At 47.9% G+C, this 27691-nt stretch overlaps 2 protein-coding genes across 7 annotated transcripts in view; one reads left to right on the forward strand and one right to left on the reverse strand.

Moving 5' to 3' along the window:
• The window catches only part of FBH1 (F-box DNA helicase 1), a 45917-nt gene extending 40917 nt beyond the window's left edge, over positions 1 to 5000 (reverse strand). The window contains exon 1 of one of the 2 annotated variants that reach the window (XM_014845134.3): positions 4867 to 5000. In XM_014845134.3, the coding sequence (XP_014700620.1) occupies position 4867 (1 nt within the window). In that variant the 5' untranslated portion in view covers positions 4868 to 5000. The remainder of the gene's footprint in view (positions 1 to 4866) is intronic. The other variant, XM_014845135.3, reaches the window with a different exon arrangement.
• Positions 5001 to 5290: 290 nt separating this feature from the next.
• ANKRD16 (ankyrin repeat domain 16) lies at positions 5291 to 22975 on the forward strand. Of its 5 annotated transcripts, XR_011499302.1 has the most exons (9): positions 5470 to 5914; positions 8563 to 8783; positions 10251 to 10293; positions 12707 to 12815; positions 13327 to 13488; positions 14680 to 14758; positions 15794 to 16032; positions 20082 to 20196; positions 22837 to 22966. XR_011499302.1 is itself a non-coding variant. In XM_014845133.3 (7 exons), the coding sequence occupies exons 1-7, from the start codon at positions 5604 to 5606 to the stop codon at positions 15949 to 15951; spliced, it is 1083 nt and encodes a 360-aa protein (XP_014700619.2). In that variant the 5' UTR covers positions 5291 to 5603; the 3' UTR covers positions 15952 to 16369. The 5 variants fall into 5 exon arrangements, 2 of the variants coding, with proteins under 2 accessions (XP_014700619.2, XP_070357247.1); XR_011499303.1 differs by lacking the exon at positions 20082 to 20196 and having other exon boundaries at positions 22837 to 22975; XR_011499304.1 differs by lacking the exons at positions 20082 to 20196; positions 22837 to 22966 and adding an exon at positions 19843 to 19861.
• The last annotated feature ends 4716 nt before the right edge of the window (positions 22976 to 27691 follow it).

Here is a 27691-nt window from a genome sequence, read left to right on the forward strand (position 1 = left end):
CCACATTTCCGTCTTGCTTGCAGTCGGATGTCGCCTTGACTGAGCTCCAGCCAACGGAATGTGAACAAAAGGAATGCATGACTCCTCCAGGCCTGGCCTGGAAACACCACTCCTGCTTGTTCCTCGGTTCCCTGCTCCCTTCCAGTTAACGGGGAAGGGGCTCCCCAGGCCATCCTGAGAAGCCACATATTCAAAGAGGAAGAGCGTCCAGCAGCATGGGTCCTTGGATTACTGCTTTAAAGAGCGCTCTCCTCCCCCCTAACTTACACACACACACTCTCCAAAAACCTGGAACCACCTCACATGGTTACATGATGGAGACATGAACTTTGATGGTGAGGTCAGGACACGTTTGCATCTATTTGTTACTGCAGCCAAGCTTCCTGACCGGTCCAGGATCACTGGAAATTGATACCCAATAATTTCCTTTCTTCTCCCACGTTTACTTATCAGAATTTATGCCGAAAAGTCCTCTAAAAACTTACAGGTTACAGACCTAAATGGACAAGATGAAGATAATAAGTGCCTACAAGTCCTGGAGGGAAAGATTATTATTAAATAACCGCTTTTTTAAAAATTACAAATCGAGGTAACTCTCTAGTACAAGGTACCCGAGTGGAGAGACTGCTCATAACGAGAACCGCAGAGGGCAATTCTGCTAATCTAGATAACTCACTGAGTCACCCCACCTCATCTTGGTAGTTCCCACAGCCTCTCACTCGTCTCCAAGGGGCTCTGTGAAGATCATCAAGGGGACACTTTCCCTCTTGTGTTTCCTGTGGACAGGGCAGAGAGGCACGGCAATGGAGGCCATTACCACAAGGTTTTAGAGAATTCACAGGTCAAACTGCAACCCATGAGACGGAAGAGCCCAATGTAAACACAGTTAACAGTGTCACTCCCCAACTGCAGTACTGGAGCAAGTGTGCATTCAAGCCGGGAGGCACTTTGCCATAATAAAACCACTCTGCATGTCTCTGAGATACTTGTAACGATTATTTGTATAATTATGTATTTAATATGTCATACACAAATTATTATTACTGTAGTATACTTTATTGTTATATTATTAACAATTGTTGGTGTGTGTACTAATATGTCTTCCACGCCCAGGCTGAAAGCTCTGGGGTCTGGTGGGAGGGAGGGGGGAGGAGAGAGGAACTCAGCCCCAGCATCCCACACGTACTGCAAAGTAACTATCGGTTAAATGAACAAATGCACAACCACAGCGCTGCCCTCTGAAGTTTAGGCTGTCTTCCTCGGCTTTGAAACCCTACACTATCTTACAGCTCCTAAGTGCTTCATAGCTTTCGAAGCTCTTTCCCATATTCTCATTTGATCCTCGCATAATCCTACAATTGTGCCACGATTAAACCAGATCTCAGAGAAGACTTGCTTGAAGTCACAACACAGCCTGTAGGTGATGGAACTCAGGTCTTCTGACTCCCCAGGTCCATGTTCTTTCTCCTGTAACACTGTCCCTTCCGTATCCAGAAAGATTTAAAGCAACTTCCAAAAACCTCAGGTTTAATTCCCATGTGACTGTTTTTTATCACTGTGCAATGTCATAACCAAAGATTTAACAAGTATTTAGAAAACATAATTATAAGGAAAATATCACTAAATACTGTAGACACAAAATGAAAAAACTTCAAAATATTTTGTCCCCGTTAGCTCTAAAGGAAACAAACAGAAAGAAAACACTCTAGTGCCAGCTCCTTTCTGAGCACACGCTCTTGATGCAAAGCCAGGGCCCTCCCAGCACCACATCCTGCTTCTCTAGGAACCCACAAGGTCTGGGCTCGCAGGCTCAATCTTTAGATCCTCTCACACCATGCACACATCTGCTCCTCCCTTGGAGACAGCATTCCCTTCTAGCAAACAAGGATGGACAGAGCTTTTCTCTACATATGTTTCTCACAAGGAAAAGAAGGAAGGGTGAAAGAAAAACAAGAAAGTGATCATTACTTACAGACTAGAATATATTTTTATATATTTGAAAGGCTCTATCTACCATCAATTCATTCCACAGTTTCTTGTAAGTATCTAGCATGTCCCAGATTCATTATAAACACCAGGAGGGCTTCCTCTCTTGGTATCTCTGATGTGAAATGCTACTTTAGACAATGAGGACATAAAAACGAATGATTTAGTCTGCCCATACGGCAGCTACCAAAACAGACACCAACTACTATACCTAAGGCAATGTAAGTGCTACACAAATGCATGCATGAAGTGCTATGGTGGTAAACAAAAGTGAACATAGTTAGGAAGGTTGGAAAAGGCTTTCGGAAAAGTTCAGCCTCGGAAGATGAGTAGGATTCAATAAGGCAAGAGAAACACATGCAAAAATACGCAGAAATAGCACAGCACTATTGTGGCCGAAAAGTTGGGTTTCATTACAACAAAAGGGTCACGGATAGGGGACAAGGCTGGAAGAGGAATTTGGAGGCACAGGCTATAAAAGTCCTTGAATACAATGCTAAGGACACTGGATTTTATGGTGTAGGCAATTCAGGAATTAACTAGCTTATAAGTGGGGTCACTGCACAATTAAATTCACACTTTAAAATAACTGGAGGTTGGGTAGAGGCTGGGTAGACAAGGAGATTGTCAGGAAAAGAAGGCAGAAAGTCACTTTACCAACCGAGGCAAGAGTTGGTAAAGGCCTTAGAACAGCAGCAGAAGAAACAGAAAGGAAACTGAAGATCAAGACAGTCTTTTTCAACAAGACTGGAAGAAAAAGGTGAAAGAGAAGAACAACAAAGATAACTCACATTTCTAGCTAGAATTTAATGATAATGTCACTAACTACATTAAGGAGTAAAGGAGAAATAGTGTTTTTGTTTTAATCACTTTTTCCTGGAGTAGGGGTAGGATGAAAGTTTTCAGTTTTGAAAATAGTTGTTTTTCTTTTGCTTTAGAGCTATCTGTGGAATGCCAGGTTAAGCTCCAGGAAGAACTCTGAAATATGAAATATGTGAGTGACAGCTGAAGACACAGACTTTGAGATGCTTTGGCAATAGATAATAAATTTCTAGGAGTAGGTGATTTCAGATCCAGAAGGGCAAAGACAGAACCCAAATTCAGTCTTCAAATAAAATCAGCCTAGGAAGGAGAGGGATATGAAAGCAAAGAAAAGAAGATGGCAACAATTCTGAAATTAGTGTTCTAAACCCCATACCAACAGTTTGGTGTTGACACTCACAGACCACACATGTCAGATCATCAGGACACTGACAATCATAACTAAACGCTACAGAACCACGAAACACAACGTAACAGAAAGGAAAGAAGACGGCCAAGTAGCAAGTCACAATGCCACTGACAACTGCATGCAAAACGAGACACTAAAGGGCAGACCACAAATTCCAAAAGCCTGCACAAAAGAAATGGGCAACCCAACTGGGAAATCACCAAGACCCCAGAATAGCTCCATCTCTTAGTTTACTGTAAGAAGCCCTCCCCTCTGCACCAAGCTTTGGCTCCAGAAACATCAAATGAGCCGTGTACAGTTTAACCTACATCATGACCTAGTCTTCTAAAGGGGGATACAGACCAAAAATAAGTTCCTAAAGAAGACAGCAGAAGCAGAATTGCATTTGTAAGTAACCAGTCATCTGGATATAAAATATTCTGTCCTCTTGTGCATCCGTGTGTCCCAATTTTGTTTTTAAAGACAGGGAAAGTGGAGGCATAAGGCAAGAGAAGGTGAGGTCATTTGTAATTAGGAGGGGCAGGGCAGCATGAGAGCAAAAAGTGTAAAGCTACCAAATGCCTCAACTTCCATTTGCAGCTGACACCAACAGCTGCAGTAAAGACGAAGACTGGAACGTTCTAAAACTTCATGCATTTCAAAGCATGTTTACATCTTCCTTTTTTTTTTTGCAGAGGCAAGATTACTGTGAACAGTAACTTTGGCAAAGCTGATAGCTGCCCTTGGTTTTGTCTCCAATGACTAGCCACATTATTCAATAAACTAACCATATTCAATCTGCTCATTGGTAAAATAGTCTGGGGCTCATTATCGAGCAGATTGCCAGGCACTAGCAGACTCGTTAGGTGCTACCATCTTTCCTTGCAAGGGACTTTATTACCTATACTTCTGTGGAAAAATCACTAACTTCTTCAGGCCTCAATTTCCCCACCTGTAAGGACGCCTTACAGGGTTGTTTGCAGATAGATAACTAATGTCAAGTGCTTTGTAAACTATAGAGTGCAACCCAAAATATAAAGCACAATTGTTTCCTGACCTGGCAAATAGTAGCAACTCCCGTTTCATCGCTAAAGGAACTGAAAACACCAGGGGGTTTAAATGACTAGTACCTAATGAGATCGGGCAGAGACCTCAACACCTACCCTAATCTCTGCCATCACCCCCATACGGCATGCTCCGATCTCAGCCTACCCTCCACAAGCTCCAGGCCTTCCCCCATCACCTGAAATTTCTTAAAATTCAGGTGAGGGGGAGGGAGACGACATATGACACAGAGGCAAAAAGGACACAATAAAATGACTTGCCCAAGGTCAAAACACCAGAGGGAAAAGGAAATGCTGGCTCGCCAGCAGCCGAGGCCACGTCCCGCGTGACTGCTACAACCACCGAGACACGACGAGCTCCCCCTTCCTGGGCCGCAGTGTGGGGGCGCCCTCGGCCCCGTGCGTGCACGCCCGCCGCGCCCCTGCAGCTCCCCCCCGCCGGCCGCCCAAGCCCCTCCACGCCTGCGCTCGGCCCGGACCCCGGTGCCCCCGCGGACCCACTGACCACCCCTGGAAGCTGGACCCCCACTAAGGACCCCGAAAGGTTAAGTGTCCACACGGCAGGGCCCCGCCCACGCCCCCTGCCACGTCCGCGGCCTCACGCACTATGGCGCTCCGGACCGGGGCTCCAGCCGCCGCCGCCGCTGGGCCCGGGCCGCCCGGCCTCCCAGTCCCGGCGTTCCCAGGGCAGCGCGAGCCCGAGCAGGCCGCGGACTTCCTCCGCCAGCTGCGCCCCCGCCGCAGCCCGGGAAGAGCCCGCCGCCAGGGCTGACGGACTGCCCCTCCAGCCAATCGGGATGTGCGCACGAAGCGGGAGCGCTGACGAACTGTTCGAAAGGCCAATCGGAGCGCGCGTCCGGAGGGGGCGAGGCTACCGCTAGCGGGCCCCGCCCCGTCCGTGCTTCCGCTTGGGCCGAGGAGGCGAGTGGAAACTTTCCCAGAGTTCCTCCCAGCTCCCAGGGACCCGCGGAGGGGCCGCGGCGGGGCGGGGACTGGCTCGGCTCGGGGAGCGAGGGGCGGGCCCGCGGCCGCCTGGTGACGAGGACCCGCGGCGGCCTCCGCGGAGTCGCTGTCCAGCCAGCCCGGATCGGCGCCCCTCGCCGGTGCAGGGCCCCGCCGGCCTGCTCCTCCCGGGCGGCGCGCGCCTCTCCTGGCGGCGGCATCACCCCACTGCCTCCCGTTCCTCCCCAAAACGAGACCAGTGCTGGCGCCCCTGAAGCGCGCGTCCGCGGCAGCCCGCGGCCTGCTGGAGGCCTGACCCCCGGGCTCAGGGAAGCACGGCCTCTCCCCACGCCGGGCCTGGGGGTCCCGGTGTGCCCCAACGCGGGGCCGGGGCTGGGCCCATGGCGGACCCGCGGCGGCTCTGCAGGCTGGTGCAGGAGGGCCGGCTGGGCGCCCTGCGGGAGGAGCTACGGGGCGCGGGGCCGGCCCTCTGCCCGGGCCCGGCCGGGGACACCCTCCTGCACTGCGCCGCCCGCCACGGGCGTCGGGACGTGCTGGCCTACCTGGTCGAGGCCTGGGACATGGACATCGAGGCCGCCAACCGAGACTACAAGCGGCCTCTGCACGAGGCTGCCTCCATGGGCCACCGGGACTGCGTGCAGTACCTGCTGGGCCGGGGAGCCGCGGTCGACTGCCTGAAGAAGGCCGACTGGTAGGTGGCGGGAGTTCCAGAAAGACGCCCCCCGCCCCCCTTCCCCGCAGAATAGGATTCCCGTGTACTTCGTCCGCCTCGACGGCATAGCTTCTCCCCCTTCCCCTATAGGGCAGATGACCTGCAGCGAACATTGTTCCTACCCTGTGGGGTTAACTCTTCCAATCTTCTGTTCCAAACTGCTTCCCTTGATAAAGCAGAGAACGGTATGGAATATGATCGAACAGATAGAATGGATCAAAGGATCCAACAGTGAATTGTGTGCACTGCATGTAGCATGAGCCCCAGAATGCGATGTTCTTCTGGGATCATCTAGCCAAATGATTACTTCACCAATGGCATTGTTTTGACTTTTTATTTTGAAATAGTTACAGGTTTCCAGGAGGTTGCAAAGATATGTTCAGGGAGGTCCCACGCGCCCTTCCCCCAGCCTCCCCAAAGTTAGCATCTTACACAGCTGCGATACAATAACAAAAGTAAGAAACTGACATTGCTACAATCAATATGCTTATTCAGATTTTACCAGTTATACATGCACTTGCGTGTGTCTGGCGATCTGTGATTTTCTCACGTGTGTAGTCTTGCTGCACAGTCAGGATTACTCACCATCACACAAACCGATTGCATTTTGTTAGATGGACATTGTTTTCGGTACTATGTGGGCCTCCTTAGAGGTTAGGAACATCTTAAGATTCATAGCATGATAAGGTTCGTGCCTGCAGACAGCCATATAGTTAAATAGAGTGCATCTCGCCCACGGGAGTGGGGGCGTAGGCCTGGTTATGTTTTGAGGGTTGCACTTTGGCTGTGACCACGCACAAGACTGATTTTCTTATGCTGCCGGTAAACTGGTCCAAAGATAGTTCCCAGAGGCATATTTCCTCGTATGCTCCTCAAAACAATTCTGTGGATAAGGAAATAGCCTCCCCCAAAACCCATTAAAAGGGCAAGGTTCCTTGGATTCTGTATTTGGGAGGTGTCGTCACAGTGGGACAGTTTCGTGCATTGTCATCTTCCTGGCTTTCTGAAATACCTTCTGCCCCGCTTTTCCCGTCATCCTGCCTTGCTCAAGACTCATTCCCTCTGTGAAGTTCTTCTTGAATGTTCCAGCCTTCATATATCAGGGTTTCTCCCTCTTAAGTTGTCATTTTCTGTCATTACCGCATGACCAAAGATACACATCAGTTGTGTTAGTAAATAGTGTCATAGCAACCTTAGAGGAGAGATCCTACATGAGACTTTAGAGGTCTTCTCGATATAGTGAGCTCCCGCTGTGTGCCAGACGCAGGTTCTAACTCTGAGAATAGGAGGTAAACAAGACCTTCCCCTGCTTTCCAGGAATCGTAGCTCATTTTGCAGATGAGAAACCAGAAGCTTGCGGAAGTGAAATGGCTTACCCCAAATCATTTATGTGGGAGAAGAGGAAGGCCAGAGCCGCCTCCCTCGATATTCATGTTACCCAACCCAGGTTCGTTTTTGCCCATCACCCAGAAAACCAAACACCAAGATGACAAGATGGCAGCAGAGGGAGGGTTTAATCATGGAGGAGCCAGGTGAGCAAACAGGAGAATGAGTCTCAAATCCCCTTCCCCGAAAATAGGGACTCAGGGATATTTATGGGGTGGGGGGCAAGGTGGTTGGAAATGTGGAGATAGATGATTGGAGGGGATGGGATTGGAGGGGAGGTAATTGATGATCTGCGCAAGCGTAGTCAGATTTCATGGCTCTTCATAGAATGCATGCTCACAAAATGGTGGCGTTAGCATGATCTGAGGGTAGAGTTTTTAGCCTCTTGACGTCAAAAGGTCGCTTATCTGACATCTGCGTGGGCGCGGTTGATGGGTTGGTGGTCTCCACCTGTCTAAAGTGGACAAAGGGTTCTAATTCCTGAAAAACAGCTCAAACGCCCGTTATCATGGTGATCCAGGCTCCATCCCCAGGGAGATGTTATCTGTAGGAACGTGGTGGGAGTCAGACAGCATATTGCCTAAATAGCCGAGTTAACAGTGGGCGTGTGAACAACTAAAAGCTATAATCAGTAATTGCAAAAAAGAAAAAAAAACTCTAGTTCCTAGCTGCTTAATCATCAATGGCTAACTGTTTGCCTGTTTCATTAATAATAGTTCACTCTCCCATGATTGAGGACAGTCTGTTCAGAAACTTACTGTAGTCACACTGTGTCATTTGCTTCACCAGTGTGTGCTCCTTGTGGCCAGACGCTATGTCAAATGCTCTTCTTTAATTCCTTTTCAGCACAATTTAATTAATAAATGGTTACTGATTGAAGTCAATGGGATAAGTCCAGCAAAGTACCTCTTATGCAAGTGTTATTCAGGACAAACTGTCTCTGGTTTTGGTTAGCTCTGTCCCAATTCAGTGCCATACTGTAAACTAGTTCAGAAGCAGCTTTGCCTCCTCGGTATTTTCCTCCTGTGGGTGCACCTTCATCACCACCATTTTCCCCTCATTATTTCTCCCAGGGTCCTCACAGCAGGCAGAGAAGTTGCCAGTCTTCCTGCTTCCCAGATCCCTGAGTCCTCTCGGTTTCCCATCTCCCCCAAGGCTGTGCATTTTTCTAAAGACCTGGTCTCGCGCTTCTAATGTCTCGGCTGCCCTTCCATCTGACAGCTTGTCCTGCTTGGCCTCAGGACTCCTCTGATGATGGCCTGCACAAGGAAGAATCTCGGGGTGATCCAGGACCTTGTGGAACATGGTGCCAATCCGCTTCTGAAGAACAAAGACGGCTGGAACAGTTTCCACATTGCCAGCCGAGAAGGTGACCCCCTGATCCTCCAGTACTTGCTCGCTGTCTGCCCGGCTGCCTGGAAGACAGAGAGCAAAATTGGGAGAACTCCTCTGCACACCGCAGGTATGGCCTGGAGCTCTGCAGGGTTGCCGGCGTGGGTGGGCTGACTGCCTTGCCCAGAACTGCAGAACATCATCGAGGTCGAGGCACCCACGGGGGTATGGAGGGTTCTGGAAGATAGAGGGCAGAGGATAAGAGCAGCTTTGGGGTCTTTTGGCATGCAATTAGTTTCTAAAGCTAGTGTAACTTGGCATTTAACATGCTCTTCTCTGTTGTTCAGTTTTCATATTTATCTGTTTTATTCTCCCCAGTTAGTTAGAGGGTAAGCTGGTTCCATTCTCTACTAAGGAAGTCTTTGACCTCGGGCAAGAAACAGCCTCTTGAGCAAGTTTCCTCATCAGCAAAGTGATGATGGCATTGATGCCATTCCACAGGGTGGGTGTTGGGCTTCCAGAGCATGATGTGTAGGAATCCCTCAGACAGTGCCTGACATGTGGTGAGCACAGAACAACCAGCTGCTGCTCCCTCCATAGTCATTTTCACATTGTTGTTATTAAAGGTAGAAGGGAATGAGCTGTTTTCTTACATCCTCAGCAGCAGCCCCCACAGTGCTGTCTACCTAAACAGGTAGAGGGGCTTCTAACTCAATACCTGGGCTGAGTGCGTGTGGCCTGTCTAGTGGCGATGTCAGATACAGATTTGGGGTACAGTCGTTGTTGTTTGGAGTAATTATCCTTAAGTCTGAATTATCTCTTCCTGGATTGTTTTAAATTAGTAAAAAGCAAAAGTCCTGTGGCATAAGATGAGATGGATGTTGAGGAGCTCAAGAGTCCAGATCCAGAAATTCAGAACATAATCTAGCCTTCTAGGTGGTACGTTGAATTAGCACACAGGGCTCTTCGTTTCTCTAGAAATCAATGCCTGTGACATGGTATAATGTAGGAAATAGGCATGTAATTATTCTAGCCACAGTGGGCACGTGGGGACCAAGAAATCCTTTGTAAAACTTTGCAAGTGAGTAGAATACTTTTCTCCGCTCATAATCATTTGACCAGCTCCCCTTCTCTTCCAGAGAAACAGTCAGCACCCAGCCATTCTCAGAAAACGGTGGAGAACACATAGTCGAAATCTTTATCACTGAGTGTAGTTATTTTTAGTAGGAGAATCAAATCCCTGGTTATTTTGTTGTGGATTACTGTTAAAATGTTTTACGTTTCCTCAGCAAGAACTGACTGGCCCTAGGGATTTGTAGCACCTAAATGAGGAGGTAGGTTTAGGATTGAAAATTTGCTGTGAAAGTGCTCACAAAGACAAGGTAATCAGGTGTTAGCTGTGTACCTGTTAAGTGACAACATCATTCTTTACCACTTGTCCTGCTAAATCCTTATTTTTCTGGGGTGGTAACAGTGTACCTGACTTACTCCTTCCTGTAAGTCGTAGCTAGAAGGATGGGGCAGAGAGAGGTTCCAGGAGGAGACATGCATTTTATATACGCACTAAAAGCTCTAATTCTCAATTCTCTTCTCCCAGCGATGCATGGCTGTTTAGAGGCAGTACAGGTGCTTCTTCGAAGGTAAGAACAAAACAACAAGTAGAGGAAAATAATTCGCTAATTGTGACAGTTGATAATCTGTGCTACGTAAAGAGCTCAGGCACATTACTCGGAAAGAAACTGAGGTACCAAAAGGACACGAACAAAGGATGTAAGTGAGTAACTCAAAGACTATAAAACAAAAATGGCCCAACGAGCATGAAGAAAAATCATCCATTTCACCATTCACTCAACAAATATTTAGATATTAATTCAGTGCCTAATAGAAAGGAAGCACATACTAGATGCAGATCCAGCCACAGAAACAAGACGTGGTTCCCCCCTTCCGGAGCTCCCAGACTGCAGGGAAGACAGGCCCCCACAGAAGTCAGGAGTCTGATGAGTGTGCGAGGAGCCGCGGGACCCCGACAGGAGCATGAGACAGGAAGACCCAGCTTGGCCCGGGAGTGAGGAATCTCAGCCTCAGTGATCCTTCAGCTGTGGCCTGACGAGGCTGAGTGCGGGAGGCAGGAGGCGTTTCAGCCAGAGCTAACAGTACCCCTGAGTGCTTGGCCCGGAAAAAGCACAGTGCATGTGAGAAACTGGAAGAGGTTCAGTATGTGCTGAAGACTCAAGAGCGAAGGGGAGAGCAGGGCGCAATGAGGCTGCGGAGGGAGGCCAGAATTAGGTCAGGTGGGACACTAGACCCTGTGAAGGATTTTAGACTTTATTCTGAGCATATACGATGCCATGAAGGGTTTTAAACGGGGGTGTGGTAACAAGAAATTTGTGTTTTTCAAAGATCCTTTGGTTGCTAAACAGACAATGGATTGGAGGGGGAGCAGGAGTGGGTGCTGTGGAAGCGGTGGGAGGCTGTGGCAGTTGAACGGGAGAGGGATAACAGTAGCTGGACTAAGAACCTGACTGTCGGGATGAGAAAGATACTGAAGAAGTGGAAGCAGCAGATCTAGGTGAGTAATTCGATAAAGCGGATGAGGGAGAAGGAGGAGTCAAGGATGGCTTCCAGGTTTCTCCCTTTGGCAACCAGTGATGGCGCGGGCACTGTTTCTTGAGATAGAGAACACTGGACGAGCAGCAGGATTTGGGGGCAAAGATGATAATTTCACTTTGGGACATGCTGAGTTGCACGTAGCTCTGAGTCATTCAAGCAAAGGTGTGAGGTGGGCAGTTAGAGACACAGTTCTGAAGCCCAGTGGAGAGGTGTGGGCTGAGACACAAATGTGGGCTTCATCGACACGGAGATGACAGTTGACTCTGTAAGAGTGAAAGAGATTACCCGAGGGAACGATGTACGGTAAGAAGAGAAGAGGGCCTGACGCAGGGCCCTGAAAGCACGGCTTACGTGTGGGCCCTGCCTGCCAATGGTTGGAACACTCTTGGTTTAGGCAAACTCCTAAATATTCATTCATTCAACAGATACTTTTTAAGCACCTCCCGTGTGTTAGGTGCTGGGTGACAAGCACAACAAACGTGGTCCTTTCCCTCACGGCCTGTAGGCAGGTGTGGAAGCCACGTGTCGACAAGCAGTCACAGAAATAAATACCATAAAATTACAGACGTTAGTAGTACTACAAAGGAAAAGTACGCCATGCCATGAGGGAACGAAGGTCGTACAGTCGATGAGGGAGAAAACAGGGCTCTGTGAGGTCGCAGGGAAGCTGCAAGGTGAAGGATGAGTTGGAGTTTGTCAAAGGAAGAATAGAGAAATCAGGTCCCGAGCAGAGGGAATCAGCAAGTGCCAAGGCAGCAAAGAGCTGGGCAACTGGAAGAGCAGAAGAAGGGAGGACAGGAAGAAGGAAGGAAGGAGAGAAAGTAGGTTGTGGGTGCCCAGGGAAGAGAGTCCCCGAGGAACCTGGAGAGGTAAGTAGGTGCCACGTTATCCTGATGGTTAGTGGTCATGTTGTGGTTTTAGACTTTATCCTTTGCAACTGGAGAGTAGTTCCAGGTTTTCAGGAGGAGTGGCTGTCCCCAAATTCACGTGGTGAGAAGCTTGCTCTGGTGGCAGTGAGGATGGCTTAGCAAGGCAGGAGCCTCAGTGAGCACAACCATTAAGGAGGCTGTTGTCTATTGACTTGGTCATAAGGGTGAAAGCAGAGATGGAGAGAAGGGTACAGTTTTTTGAAATATTTTGGATATAGAATTGAGAGATTTTGGTAATAGGTTGGTTATGAGGGATAAGGGACGGCTTCAAGGCTGCTGGCATGAGAAGCTGGACCGATGATGAAGGCTGGAGGAGGGGCTGATTGGCTGGGGAAGAGTGGCGCACTCCTGAAGAGCTCAGGTCAGATACTGAGATGGGGCAAGAGGGAGAGTCGCAGGTTTTCACAGATCGTTTGTAAGGTGTGTTGTGGACTGCAGGTGGGCAAGACTCCACTGTGCATGGATTTGAAGCAGTGACTTTCCTCAGCTCTGGTGTGTTGGATTTGGGCTCTAGGTGCCAGTATGAACCCAACTGCAGAGACAAGTGTGGACTCACACCCTTTATGGACGCGATTCAGTGTGGTCACATCAACGTAGCAAGGCTGCTCCTGGAAAAACATAAGGTATAGCGATGGTTTGGTTTTATTCCTTTGGGTCTTCCTACAAGTTTTACATCATAGAATAAACAGAAAGCATAGGTATTCAGACCTTGGGTTCAAATCCCAGCTCTGCCACAGGGACCTCTTGCGGGACCCCTTGATCTCTTTAAGCATCAGTGCTCCCATCTGTAAGGTGGAGACACATTTAATTTTCTTCAGAGGGTACCATAAGGATTAAATAAGATAATGCACATAAAGCAGTTAGCAAAGTCAGGATTCCATAAACAGCAGCCGTTTGATAGCACTGATAACCACAAGCTCTCCCCACGCAGTACGCTTTTGGTACTTTAGCATAGAGCGTTGACTCTTAACCTTTGTTTTGGTTACAGAGTCCTCTGAGAATCTTACATAAGCTATGTATCATCTGCCCAGAAAAACATACATAGATGACAAAGCTTTGGCAAAAGATCAGAAGGTCCATGGCCCAGGTTTCTCTGCGCCTTATTTTTGTTCCTCTCTCTCCCCAACCTGCTAGGCTTGCGTTTCTGCTGAGGATTCCCTGGGGGCCCAGGCTATCCACAGGGCAGCAGTCACCGGGCAGAACGAAGCCATCCGGTTCTTGGTCTCTGAACTTGGCGTTGACGTAGATGTGAGAGCAGCATCGACCCGCCTCACGGCACTTCATTATGCAGCTAAGGTTTGTTTCTTTTCATCACGGCGTCCCTGCTCCCTTAGGCTTGCCTCACCCCACTGATGAGTAGCTCCAGAATTCTGTTTCTTTGGCTTCAACTCTGTGGAGGAAAGAAATCACCCATGATATACTCCTGAAATGTTTGTGATTCTGAAGCCCTGTGTCCCTTTAAGGAGAAAACTGCCTTTATTTTTCCTAGGTAAAAACTGAGAAAAACCCTTTACTCCATATATTGCCTGGGCTTTATGTCTGTCCGTTCCCCACCCCCCACCACTACCTTTTTTTTTGTTTTCAGGAATGTTATTTGAAGCCATAAAAATCCATTGTATAAAATTTCTGGCTCTTTCTCCTTATACTGGATTTCAGAAGTTAAGATTTCTTTAACTGAGGCAAGGAAATTGCATTTACTGGACTCTCCGATGTATAAAATATTTGACATGCAAAAAGTTTTCCCTAGAAAAGTAGCCGCTTGCACCTTCCTGTTTTAAATGCCAGGAGTCTTTTGTGGATTATCTTTAACATGGTTAGCTACCTACCTTTACTTAGTTTTCTTAGCAACAGAAATAAGTATTTTTCTGGTGAGCTGCACTCCTGCCTGCGTTCCCCCCCTGAGAAAGTGGATAGATAGATGAGGCTGGGCTGAGGGTGTGGCATGTGGCCACAGGGGGAGAAAAGCTAGCAGCTTCACCCACAGGAAAAGTAAACCTGCAATTGATTTTAGTCTCACTGCATCCTAATGGACTAACTGGCTAGACAGAAAGTCCATAAATTGCCTTATAAATGGTGATGCTAGCTGTGATAAAAATCCCATCCAGGAGAGCCTGCAGTCTTCTCTAGTTTGTCTCTGCCCTAAAGACTTCAGCAAAGAGTATGTTTGCTTGGGAGGGTTTGGACTTGTGTGTTCTGTACAAATCACAAGATTTATACTCAATGCACTCAAGGAAACCCAACTGTATTAGTCAATAAATTGGCTTACAAAGTTAATCTTCTATATTCTAATGACTAAATGTCACCAAAATCTTTATTTATTGATTTTTACTGAAATTTGAGAGTGATATAACATGTCTTCCTTTAGATATGAAAATTCAGTTTTAGCAGTTGTGTTTTAGAAAAAGTACCTAATGTGCATTAGAGTTTGCATTTAAAGCTTTGCTTTTGTCCTCATCGCAGCGATAACAAGTTTGTTTCAACACTCAGGAAGGTCACGTAAGCACAGTTCAGATGCTCTTATCCTTGGGTGCTGACATCAACGCTAAAGATGCAAGAAGTCGGTCAGGTACGCCCTCATTTTACATGGGCCTTGGAAATTGTTAGTAAACCGCGTAGAAACAGTACGTGGACCTTAATATTAAAACCGTTGGTTTAGTACTAGTCCTCTAATAGCTCAGCCAGCTTTTCTTTAAAATAACGTCTGTTCTGTTTGCAAAGCTATAGAAATATTGCTGTTGCCATAGCAATCATGATGACTACTATTCACTACTACTGCTGTTATTGTCGTTTTTATTATTTTAAGCCACAACAATATATGTGACATAAAAGCACTTTATCTTAATCCATGATGACGCCAGCTATCCGGGTGTTATATAGATTCTTCATAGGTCATCCCTGTTTAGAGTGTATTTCGAAACTATAATCACTATAATTTTTTAAGTTTATGGCTCAGAAAGATATTTTCAGAGCTAATTGTTTAGACTTACCCTTTAGAATAAACCCTCTCGTTATCATTCTGTGCGCCAGTGGCCACCTTGCAAGGGTCTAGTGGGATCGCACAGATAACCAGCTGCTCGCCGTGGGGCTGCAGAGGGCGGTCACTGAGTCCAGGGACACAAGACTTTCTCCTAAAGATGGGGTAGGACCCGGGACCTTGGGGCCCGCAGCACACTGGAAACCTGCACTAACTTCTAACCAGAATGGGTTAGCGTTTTTCTAAAATGTCAGCACTTTTTCTTTTTGTCACATCATTCTTATTCATGGTGATATTTTTACTCACACAGAGAATTCACGAAACTTTGAGAATGTTTTCTGTGCCATGTGAAGTCTCCGATTCTCATTCTTGCTTTGTTGCTTCAGACAAGTCTCTTACATCCTCTCCCGTTGGTTTTATTATTTTTAAAACCATTTCAGTCCCAGTCAGGTTAAAAGGAGAAATGTTTTGATCCCATATAGGCAGTCGTAAGGATAAATTATGGAAATATAAGATCTGTATAATTGAAAGAGCCAGTGTTTTTATTAGGAGCAACGTACTTACTAGGTCATTATTGTGTTGGGGTCATGCACTGAGTTCCTGTGGCTTCTCTCTCCCTCCGCTCAGCCCTGCACCTGGCCTGTGCAGGGCAGCACGTGGCTTGTGTCGAGTTTCTCCTGCAGTCTGGGCTGAGAGACTCTGCAGACATCACGGGCACCCTGGCTCAGCAGCTCGCACGGAGCGCAGACATCCTCCATTGCTTCGACCACAGCGTGACGACGTGAGGGTGTTTCTAAAGGAAGACAGTGCAGCGCGTGGTAACTGCCATCCTGCTGCTTAAGTCGTTACCAGATTCAGTGAAGTCGGTCAGTAGCCAGTGTTTTCTGCCTTCCTTCACTCTGCCCTCCCCACTCAGTTGAGAATTCCCAGAGATTGGGAGGCTGGCTTCCCAGCTATGTGACTGGCACAGTGTGAGATCTTGAGCACAATCGGAATCTTCCCATAGGCTGTATTTCACTTTCCTACCCTTCAGGTGGGATTAGATGATGTCTGTGAGGTCAGTGTCTGGACTCCTTAGAATAGCACGTAATGTGCATGAATATGATGTGTACATATTTTTATATGTGTGTGTGTATATATATGAAATGTTTTATAATAAATATATGGCAAGGCAATGATAACATTAAAAGTAGAAGAAACTGCTGTTAGCTGTTTACTTTCTTCTTTCATATGCTTTTTTCTTGGCCATTACAATGGTTTAACTTTTGGTTTTGTAGTTGGGAAGGAAGTGCTTATAATCTGTTGACACAGACATTTATAAGGAGTTAATGACAATGTTTCTATATTTTAAGCACTGCTAGTTAAGCTATAATATTTTAATCTTGAGGATTCTTTATCTTGTGTGTGTGTGTGTGTGAGAAAGATCGGTCCAGAGCTAACATCTGTGCCAATCTACCTCTATGTTGTGTGGGATGTCGCCACAGCTAACATCTGTGCCAATCTCCCTCTATGTTACGTGGGATGTCGCCACAGCTAACATCTGTGCCAATCTCCCTCTATGTTACGTGGGATGTCGCCATAGCTAACATCTGTGCCAATCTCCCTCTATGTTGTGTGGGATGTCGCCATAGCTAACATCTGTGCCAATCTCCCTCTATGTTACGTGGGATGTCGCCACAGCTAACATCTGTGCCAATCTCCCTCTATGTTACGTGGGATGTCGCCATAGCTAACATCTGTGCCAATCTCCCTCTATGTCATGTGGGATGTCGCCATAGCTAACATCTGTGCCAATCTCCCTCTATGTTACGTGGGATGTCGCCACAGCTAACATGTGTGCCAATCTCCCTCTATGTTACGTGGGATGTCGCCATAGCTAACATCTGTGCCAATCTCCCTCTATGTTGTGTGGGATGTCGCCACAGCTAACATCTGTGCCAATCTCCCTCTATGTTACGTGGGATGTCGCCACAGCTAACATCTGTGCCAATCTCCCTCTATGTTACGTGGGATGTCGCCATAGCTAACATCTGTGCCAATCTACCTCTATGTTGTGTGGGATGTCGCCACAGCTAACATCTGTGCCAATCTCCCTCTATGTTACGTGGGATGTCGCCACAGCTAACATCTGTGCCAATCTCCCTCTATGTCATGTGGGATGTCGCCACAGCTAACATCTGTGCCAATCTCCCTCTATGTCGTGTGGGATGTCGCCACAGCTAACATGTGTGCCAATCTCCCTCTATGTTACGTGGGATGTCGCCACAGCTAACATCTGTGCCAATCTCCCTCTATGTTACGTGGGATGTCGCCATAGCTAACATCTGTGCCAATCTCCCTCTATGTTACGTGGGATGTCGCCACAGCTAACATCTGTGCCAATCTCCCTCTATGTTATGTGGGATGTCGCCATAGCTAACATCTGTGCCAATCTCCCTCTATGTTACGTGGGATGTCGCCATAGCTAACATCTGTGCCAATCTCCCTCTATGTTACGTGGGATGTCGCCACAGCTAACATGTGTGCCAATCTCCCTCTATGTTACGTGGGATGTCGCCATAGCTAACATCTGTGCCAATCTCCCTCTATGTTGTGTGGGATGTCGCCATAGCTAACATCTGTGCCAATCTCCCTCTATGTTACGTGGGATGTCGCCATAGCTAACATCTGTGCCAATCTCCCTCTATGTTACGTGGGATGTCGCCACAGCTAACATGTGTGCCAATCTCCCTCTATGTTACGTGGGATGTCGCCATAGCTAACATCTGTGCCAATCTCCCTCTATGTTGTGTGGGATGTCGCCACAGCTAACATCTGTGCCAATCTCCCTCTATGTTACGTGGGATGTCGCCACAGCTAACATCTGTGCCAATCTCCCTCTATGTTACGTGGGATGTCGCCATAGCTAACATCTGTGCCAATCTACCTCTATGTTGTGTGGGATGTCGCCACAGCTAACATCTGTGCCAATCTCCCTCTATGTTACGTGGGATGTCGCCACAGCTAACATCTGTGCCAATCTCCCTCTATGTCATGTGGGATGTCGCCACAGCTAACATGTGTGCCAATCTCCCTCTATGTCGTGTGGGATGTCGCCACAGCTAACATGTGTGCCAATCTCCCTCTATGTTACGTGGGATGTCGCCACAGCTAACATCTGTGCCAATCTCCCTCTATGTTACGTGGGATGTCGCCATAGCTAACATCTGTGCCAATCTCCCTCTATGTTACGTGGGATGTCGCCATAGCTAACATCTGTGCCAATCTCCCTCTATGTTATGTGGGATGTCGCCATAGCTAACATCTGTGCCAATCTCCCTCTATGTTACGTGGGATGTCGCCATAGCTAACATCTGTGCCAATCTCCCTCTATGTTACGTGGGATGTCGCCACAGCTAACATCTGTGCCAATCTCCCTCTATGTCATGTGGGATGTCGCCATAGCTAACATCTGTGCCAATCTCCCTCTATGTTACGTGGGATGTCGCCATAGCTAACATCTGTGCCAATCTCCCTCTATGTTATGTGGGATGTCGCCATAGCTAACATCTGTGCCAATCTCCCTCTATGTTATGTGGGATGTCGCCACAGCTAACATCTGTGCCAATCTCCCTCTGTGTTATGTGGGATGTCGCCACAGCGTGGCTTGACGAGTGGTGCTAGGTCTGCGCCCGGGATCCAAACCTACGAACCCTGGGCCTCCAAAGCAGAGCGTACAAACTTAACCACTATGCCACCAAGGTGGCCCCGGGACTTATTTTTCTTAATAGACAAGTTCTGTATTGGCTGTTTTCAGGTAATAAATACGTCTAAAAAATGCATTCAAGGGCCAGCCCTGATGGCCTGGTGGTTAAAGTTCTGCATGCTCCACTTTGGCAGCCTGGGTTCGGTTCTTGGGCGCAGAACCACACCACTCGACTGTCAGTAGCCATGCTGTGGTGGTCCTCACATAGAAGAAGTGGAAGGACTAACAACCAGAATATACAGCTATGTACTGGGGCTTTGGGGAGGAAAAAAAAGAAAAAGGAAGATTGGCAACAGATGTTAGCTCAGAGCAAATCTTTCCCAGCAAGAAGAAATAAATAAAATACTCATTCAAAACAAATAGTGCATCTAAGATATTTTCTGAACTTTTCCATTACCTCAGTTGAAGAAAGAGTGTGGTCTTAAACACAAGGGTCACAGCTCCTGTCCTGTGCCACCTGCCCACAAAGCCTGTGATTGTTAAGGAATGAACACTTGCATAACTGTAAAAAATTTTGCATCAGCTTAAATTGCAAGATTGAAGATAGGATGAGTCCTCAGGCATTTGGATTCTTCTCTTTTTCTTTGATCATTTTCTTTGAATTGCAAAGAATAGTTATTAGTTCAAGTCAGTCTCTTAAAAAATTGTATGCATCAATCACGAGCAAGACTTAATCCGCTTGCTCAGTGCAATCCGGTAAGAAATTTACACACCCACCTATTCTCAGCATCGTACTGCACTGGGTAAATAGCAAGAATTTCCGCTTCTTCATTATTCCCAGATGGTGCTGGCTGATCCTATCCCTGACAGCCACACACGTGTTCCGGTAGAAGCACAGCTTGGTTATATAATCCTGTCTTGTGACCTCTAAATCACATGCTCTGCGTCTGCACCCATTCAAGCTGCGGTTACCATCCTCCTGTTGTTTCAGACATGTCTTTGTGTTGCTGCCCTGCGGGTCTGAAGGTGGTGCCGTTATGTGGAGCTCCAGGTGTGCCGGTGGGATGGAAGGATCAGGTGGTGTGGGCCTTCTCTGCCCCTCAGCACACACCTGAATCAGCTTTTTATTTGCCATGACTACATGCAAGGTCCAGTCGCATCTGTAGCGTTGCTCCCGCCAAACAAACTAGCAGGGGTTGTGGTCTCTCGGGTTACACTTTTCTTCCCCAGGGGTTCTGGATTTGAGAAGCCTGTGGAGAGTAGACCATGGCTCCTCGATGCTGCTGCTGAAACTGCTCAAAAGCCGGAGATGGCAGTAATGATGACATTAATTGTGGCAAAGATGGTAATTTATGACTGTAATAGTGAGATATTAAGAGTACTAATGATGGGGACGGCCCTGTGGCACGCTTCACTTCGGCGGCCTGGGTTTCCGCTGGTTTGGATCCCGGGTGCAGACATGACACTGCTCATCAAGCATGCTGAGGCGGCGTCCCACATAGCAGAGCCAGAGGCACTCACAACTAGGATATACAGCTATGTACTGGGGGAGCTTTGGGGAGAAGAAGAAGAAGAAGAAAAAAGAAGATTGGCAACAGGTGTTAGCTCAGGTGCCAACCTTTGAAAAAAAGAATGCTAATGCCAATAGTGATAATTAGTATTATTCCCTCACTTCCTAATTATAGGTACTTTTCTCACTTCCTGTAGGTCTTATTTAAAAGTCTCCATCTCGGGGAGGCCCTCGAAGCTCACTTCGTCTGAAGTTTCATTCCTTCCTCCAGCATTTTGTATCTCCTTTCCCAGCTTGTTTATTCTCCTTAGCATTTACCACTATCAGATAGGCTATACATTTTGAGTTATTTATTTTGTTTACTGTTTGTGTCCCCCGCTGGAACGTAAGGTCCTTGAGCAGGGACTTCTGTCTCTCTTGATCATTTACCACGTCTACAGGGCCCAGAACAGTGCCTGGCATATGGCAAGGTTTGAAATTATTAGATGGTCAATGAGTGAGTGATAATAGTTTATGTTTCTTGAACACTTACTGTATCCTAGATACTGTGCTGAATGCCTCCCCTAGATGGCCTCATTTCAACCCTTGACTCTTGCCCCATGCAGCCCCTCCTAATTATTACTCTGTCTCAAGCATCTTCTCTCATCCAGACTTCTTTGGAGAAGCGCCTACACTTGGTTCCTCAGCTCCCAGGCACTGCTCTCCCCACTGCTGTCCGGCTTCCTCGCTGCTGCTGTGTGCACTGTTCTCTAGTCGGTTACCAGTGACTTCCTGATCGCCGGATCAAGCAATATAATTTTAGCCCTTATGTTACTGATCTTTTCAGTTCAGTTGTCCGTCACTCCCGCCTTCTGGAAGCTCATTTCTTGTCACCTCTGGTGACACCTCCTGGGTTTTTCTGTCTGATGTTTCCTTTTTTGTCCCCATCATGAGCATGTTCAGGCCTGTCCCGTGAGTGCTAACATGCCTGCTTTTGTCACCCACTCACTGCTCTCCTTATTCTGTGTACACTCCCAAAGCCACCTCCTCCATTCTGCTCACTCCGCCTGCACCCTGATGTTTGTAGCACCCAAGTCTCTCTCTAACCCTTGTTTTATTCTGCCTGCTCTATGTTTTTGCGTGGACATCTAAGGCCATCCCACATTCAGTTTATTCAAAACCTAGCTTTCCCCATAACCTGCTTAGTATATGCCTGTATTCTCTGCCCAATTGATGACACCGCAGTTCAGCCAGTGACCCAAGCTGCAAACCAGGGATCCAGCGCTCTTCTTCCGGCAGGAAGCTCCGGTCCGTCTGCTCCGCTCCCTGCCTGCTGTGACTCCCTGGTCCGAGCCCTCAGGTGCTCATCCAGACCACGACTGCAGCAGCCTCCTAACTGTTCTCCTGCTCCCTGTCTTGTCCTCCTCAGATCCATCCTCCACGTAGCTGTGAGCTCTCACTAACGTGACCAAGGCACCGACTGCTGCCGGGGCCTTGCCGTGCTTCCCCTCCCAGGGAACACACGGGCACGTTCACCAGGGTTTCCGGTGCCTTGACCAAGATCCGCTTTCACAGGGGCTTTTGGCTGGTTCCGAAAGCACACCTGATCCACAGTGGGCGTGTGTTCCTAAGATCGACCAGGGCAGAAGCCTCTGGAAAGAGATACAAATACGTGAGAATTGCAATCATTGGAAAATAGCGAGGCCTAACATATTACCAAAAAAAGTTACGCAAGAAAGTATTTACAAGACAAAATAGGAAAGAAATTACAAAATGGGAAAGAAATTACAAAACTCAGACCAAAAAAAAAAAGAACTGTATGTGAAGGGAGCTCAGGTAATAAAGAGGAAGGGCAGGCCCTAAGTGTGACGGTGACGTTGCTGGGACTTGCCAGCAGGGGGCAGGCCAGAGCAGCGACCCTTTTATTGGCATAGTGTTTTGGATTTTTAAAAATTTTATTATTTATTTATTTATTCTTTGTTTTTAATTTTCCTTCTTCTCCCCAAAGGTCCCCAGTACATAGTTATGTATTCTGGTTGTGGGTCCTTCTGGTTGTGCCATGTGGGACGCCGCCTCAGCATGGCCTGATGAGCGGTGCCATGTCTGCGCCCAGGATCCGAACTGGTGAAATCCTGGGCCACCAAAGCAGGGCACGCAAACTTAACCACTCGGCCAGGGGGCCAACCCAGCCCCTTCGCATAGTGTTTTTTTAAGATTCATTGTAAAACAGAAAAGTAAAGGAGAAAACAAAAATAACCTATAATTCCACTAACCAAAATAACCACTCTTATTTCCTCTTAGATTTTTTATATATATATAGTTGAGATGATGCTATTTATGCAGTTTTTACCCTGACTTTATATCACAGGCATATCATAATGCTCTTCAAAACTTCGTGAACTTTTATTTTAATCGCTCTCTAATGCTCCATCGTATTCTTTTTGTTTTTTTCTGCTTTGTCTCCCCAAATCCCTGGTACATAGTTGTGTATTTTAGTTGCAGGTCCTTCCAGTTGTGGCATATGGGACGCCGTCTCAACGTGCCTGATGAGCAGTGCCATGTCCGCGCCCAGGATCCGAACCAGCGAAACCCTGGGCCGCCACAGCAGAGCACGCGAACTTAACCACTCGGCCATGGGGTGGCCCCTCCATCATATTCTTGTCCATGTTTATCCTCATGTTGTCATTTTTCGGTTTTTTTGTTTTGTTAAGATAAGATGTAGATAGGATATCTCTGAAGCTTTGTCACATTCGACTGGAAGCAAAGGCTACTGGATCTGATGGCCAGAAGGTCGGGCTGGGCCAGGGGTGGAGACCGTGGCGGCCTGAACAGGTCCGTGCTCTGTTGGATGTGTTGAGTGTGAAGAGAAAGAAAGACATGAGGAAGTAGTTTGATGCGGTAGATTTTTTAGAGTGTATGTTTACACACGTGGGGCAGGATCCAGTGGTGGGGAGAAAACCGGAGCAGAGAGGGGGAAGGCTCATTGATGAGCGGGTCCTGCGGGAGACGGGGGAAGAGGCACTGACAGCCCTCGGGGAGGCTGAGCTCTGGAATGCAGAGGAAGATGTAGAAAGGAAGAAAGGATGGCGATCAAGAGAAAGTTTCAGTGGAACCCGCGTCCTCGTCTCATTTACAACACCAGTATTTGGAGCTGTGGGGTTGGCGGAACATGTATGTTACATTTTCTATGATAAAATAATGTTAACCTACATTTGGTAGCCTTTAGGCTTTTTATAAGCCAGCAAGGGTGTGGAGTGAACCATTAGAAACAGTGATGTGATTTTTATTGAGAAGAAACGAGGTGAAAGTGAGGGCTGGCCTCCGACCTCAGCTGTGACTGAGGATTAGCTTAGCGTGTGTGACGAAGGCCTGTCTTAGAGCGTCCCCAGAGTTTTAGCTCCTGTGACCATCCCCGAGCGAGGGACTTGACTTGATAACACGGACAGGCGGTGGCGTTCCTGAGAAACACCAGGGAACAGTTACATCTTTAGCTCCCCAGGTTCTGCCACGGCGCGTTTTCTGGCCTGAACATATCGACCTGAGCCTAAGTGCAGACACTTCAGCCAGCCTCCTGGTTAAGCTATGTCGTTTTTTTCCTCTTCCGAGTCTCCAGAAGGCCCAGAACATACTCTGGGGTCAGTGGTTTCGTGGGGGCACTTGAAACAACATAAACAATACAGTGATGGTGATTAACTCTGTGTGGGATGTACCGCTTCAGATGCCTTCACAGAGCAGAGAGGCAGCAGAGCTTTGCTACCAGCACAGACTCCGGAATCAGACATCCTGGATTCAGACACTCTCTGTGTGACCTGGGAGTTCATTCTGGTTCCTCTAAGCCTTAGCTTTCTCGCCTCTAAAGTGAAAGTCCCGCCACCCACCACAGAGGAACCTGTCACAATGATTAAACGAGAGAACCCGTGTCTGTTCATTCAGCAAGTGTTTGTGAACACCTCTGTGCCTGGCCCTGAACAGCCTAGACGAAAACTTCAGACTTGTAGCTGGAGAGACAGACCGTAAGAACTGGCTGTGAGGGGCTGGCCCGGTGGTGTAGTGGCTAAGTTTGCGTGCTCTGGTTTGGCAGCCTGGGGTTCACAGGTTCAGATCCCTGGCACGGACCTGTGTACCACTTTTCAAGCCACGCTGTGGCAGCATCCCACATAAAATAGAGGAAGATGGACACAGATGTTAGCTCAGGGCCAATCTTCCTCACACACACACACAAAAAACAAAAACTGGCTCGGTGTGTGAAGCATTAGATGGTGATGAGCGCTGGGAAGAAGATACAGCAGGGAGGGGCAGGGGGCAGAGCCGGGCAGGGGACTCGTGGTGCCACCTGAGCACAGAAGCACATATGCTGTGAGGGGAGGGCGGGCGGCACTCTGGGTGGACATTCCAGGCAGCGTGGACGCAGTGGTACCAGCCTGAGGAGGCCTTGCGTCTGCCGGGTGAGAGGAAGGGGAAGGAAGCCACTGTGGCCACAAGTGAGTAAGCGAGGCGGGAGGGTGGGACGTGAGGCAGAAAGGTGGGTTTGGGGGCCGAGTCACGCAGGCCCTTTGGGGCCTTTTCACTCGGGGAGAAGGAGGAGGCCATATGCGCGTTCTGAGCAGAAGAGTGATTAAATCAGACCCAGTTTTTAACAGGGTCATTCTGAGTGTTGGGTGGAAGCAAAGAGCCCAGTTAGGAGGCCATTGCTACACTTTATGTGAGATGTGATGGGAACTTGGACCAGGGTGATGGGGCAGAGGTGGGAGAAGGTATAGGGTGTGTTTTGAAGGTAAATCGACAGGATTTGGATGCCAGGTGTGAGAGAAATAGAAAAAGTGCAATCTCCGGGCCTGAGCATACGGAAGGATAGAATTGCCACTTACTGGGTCATGACAGACAGTGGGGAGCAAGCTGTCGGGGAAGGTCAGGGGTTTGGGTTCAGACGTTTGTTGAGCAAATTGCCCATTAGACACCCGAGTGGGAGTCCAGGAGGCAGTGGGTGAGGTCTGGAGTTCACACAGGGTCCAGGCTGCAGGTGTCTGGGAGTTTGCATTTCTAACAAGCTCCCTGGGGACGCAGATGTGGGTGCTGCTGTGTGGAGCCCACGTTTTGAGAAGCACTGGAATAGGGAAATACGGTGGGACTGGCAGGCCACCTGAGAGAGGCGCTGAGGTTCCATGTCCTGCCGTTCTGTCCAGCCGTAGCCAGCTGCTCAGGATCAGGTCCAGAGCAGGCGCAAGGTTAGATTGCACCACGATAGGGGTGAAATTATTCCAGGTAAATAGAGCAAAGGGTTACTCAGCACAGCGTCTAGTACGTGGTACCTGCCCCAAACCTAAGTTACTACCCAGCACCAGCCTGCCCTTAGGATCCTGCCTCCCAGCGGACAGAGGACCCTCTCCCCGGCTCTGGGCCCCCACACCTGAGTCTGGCTTTATGACCTTGGGCGAGTTTCTCAGCATCTCCAAGCTTTCGTCTCTTCATCTGTAAGATGACCCACTAACCACCCTGCTTCATAGAGTTTTGGGGAACTTTACCCGAGAGTCTGCATGCGAACCGCTCAGTACAAGTCCGTCACACAGGAGCGGCAGACGTCAACAATCCTCAGAGGCCCGCAGAGGAGGAGGTGCTGGATGCAAATGAGCTCTTGGCGTAAATCTGTCCACCGAAGCCCACAGCCGGCAGAGTCTTCCAGATTCACGGTGAGAATTCATTTCTCCTCCCGTTTCTGCTTTGCACTTTCCAGCAACAGTCACGTGGTTTGCCTTGTGTTAGAGCTGATTATCCACTCAAGTCCACTAAACTGCAGCCCTGGGGTATTTCTTACTCGTCTCATAAACCCCAGAAGCTCTGTACCCAGTGCCTGGCCCATATTGTACCTTCAAGAAATTATTTATGGATTTGAAAGAAACGCGTACATGATCTAACACTCATGTATCTTATTTAATTTTTAATGAGTTTTTATTACAAGCATAGTAATACTTCTCATGGTAAAAAATAATTGGAACAGTGCAAATAAAAGTCCTCTTCCCCTGGGGGCTGGCCCTGTGGCCGAGTGGTTAAAATTCCTTGCACTCTGCTTGCCCGGGTTCCTGGGTTTGGATCCTGGGTGCAGGGCTATACTACTCACCAGCCATGCTGTGGAGGCTTCCCACATACAAAATAGAGGAAGACTAGCACAGATGTTAGCTCAGGACTAATTTTCCTCAAGAAAAAATAGAGGAAAATTAGCAACGGGTGTTAGCTCAGGGCAAATCTTCCTCACCAAAAAATTTTAAAGGTCCTCTTCCCAGCTTCTTATTTCACTCACCTGAAGTAATCACTGTTAGGGGGCTTTCCACACAGGAGGTGGAGATAGATATATTTCCTTTTTGATCCCAAGTAGGATCCTATAGTACATACTCCTCTGCAACTTTTTTACCATAACAGCATACCGTGGACATGTTTTCTCATTAGTACTTGTAGATCTAAGTCACTCTTTTTAACATTGCATCGTTCAGATGGACCATAATTTGTCTAAACTGTTTCCTATTTATGGACGTTTAGGATGCTTCTAAGGTTTTCAAAATTATTATAAACAGTGGTGCAATGAACACATATCTTTGTGTCCTTCTGTGAGCAATTGGAAGATGAATTCCTAGAAGTGGATCAAAGGATATGTAAATGTTTTATGTTGCTAGCTGTATCATTTACAGAGCGCAGCATACATTCTGGCTTCAGTAGAGGAGATTTATTACAGGGTACAGGCGGGTATGCAGAATTGCTGGGACGGCTCAAAGACGGATCTGGGCAGGACTGTGAGGAATGACTTCCAGAGCCGTGTGGCAGACCTGAGCCTCCAGAGGAACTGCTGCCTTTTCCATCACGAAAATCCTTGCCCACAGGGAGGCTGCCACCTCACCTCCCAGCTCCGGGAGCTGCTGTCTTTGCTGCGGTCAGGAAGCCGGAAGAACCAGGAAGTCCCCAAGGGAGAAGTGGTCACCTTCCTGACAGTGTTTGCCAGCAGGAGCGTGGGTTCCTCTTCAAACTCGAGTGATTAGCAAAATCCAACTCCCATCCGGAAATCCAGCTCTAAGGGAGCCCAGGAAGTGTGGTTTATAACTTTGCTGCTTCTGCAGTGTTACGAAAGCACGTGAAAAGGAGGCTGGAATGGATCTCGAGTGCCGCCCACACCAGCCATGCTTGGTGTTACCAAAATACCTTCCAAAATCTACCACATATGAAATTGCCTGATTTCTCCACAGCATCACCAAAGCTGTGTGTTATCACCCTCTTATTTTCTATTAACTTGAGAGAATGTTCTGTTGTTTTAATTTTGCATTTCTTTAATTATGAATCAGACTGAAGATCTTTAGCTTTGTTTATT

Source organism: Equus asinus, chromosome 29 (assembly GCF_041296235.1).
Source record: "Equus asinus isolate D_3611 breed Donkey chromosome 29, EquAss-T2T_v2, whole genome shotgun sequence".
NCBI lineage: Eukaryota > Metazoa > Chordata > Mammalia > Perissodactyla > Equidae > Equus > Equus asinus.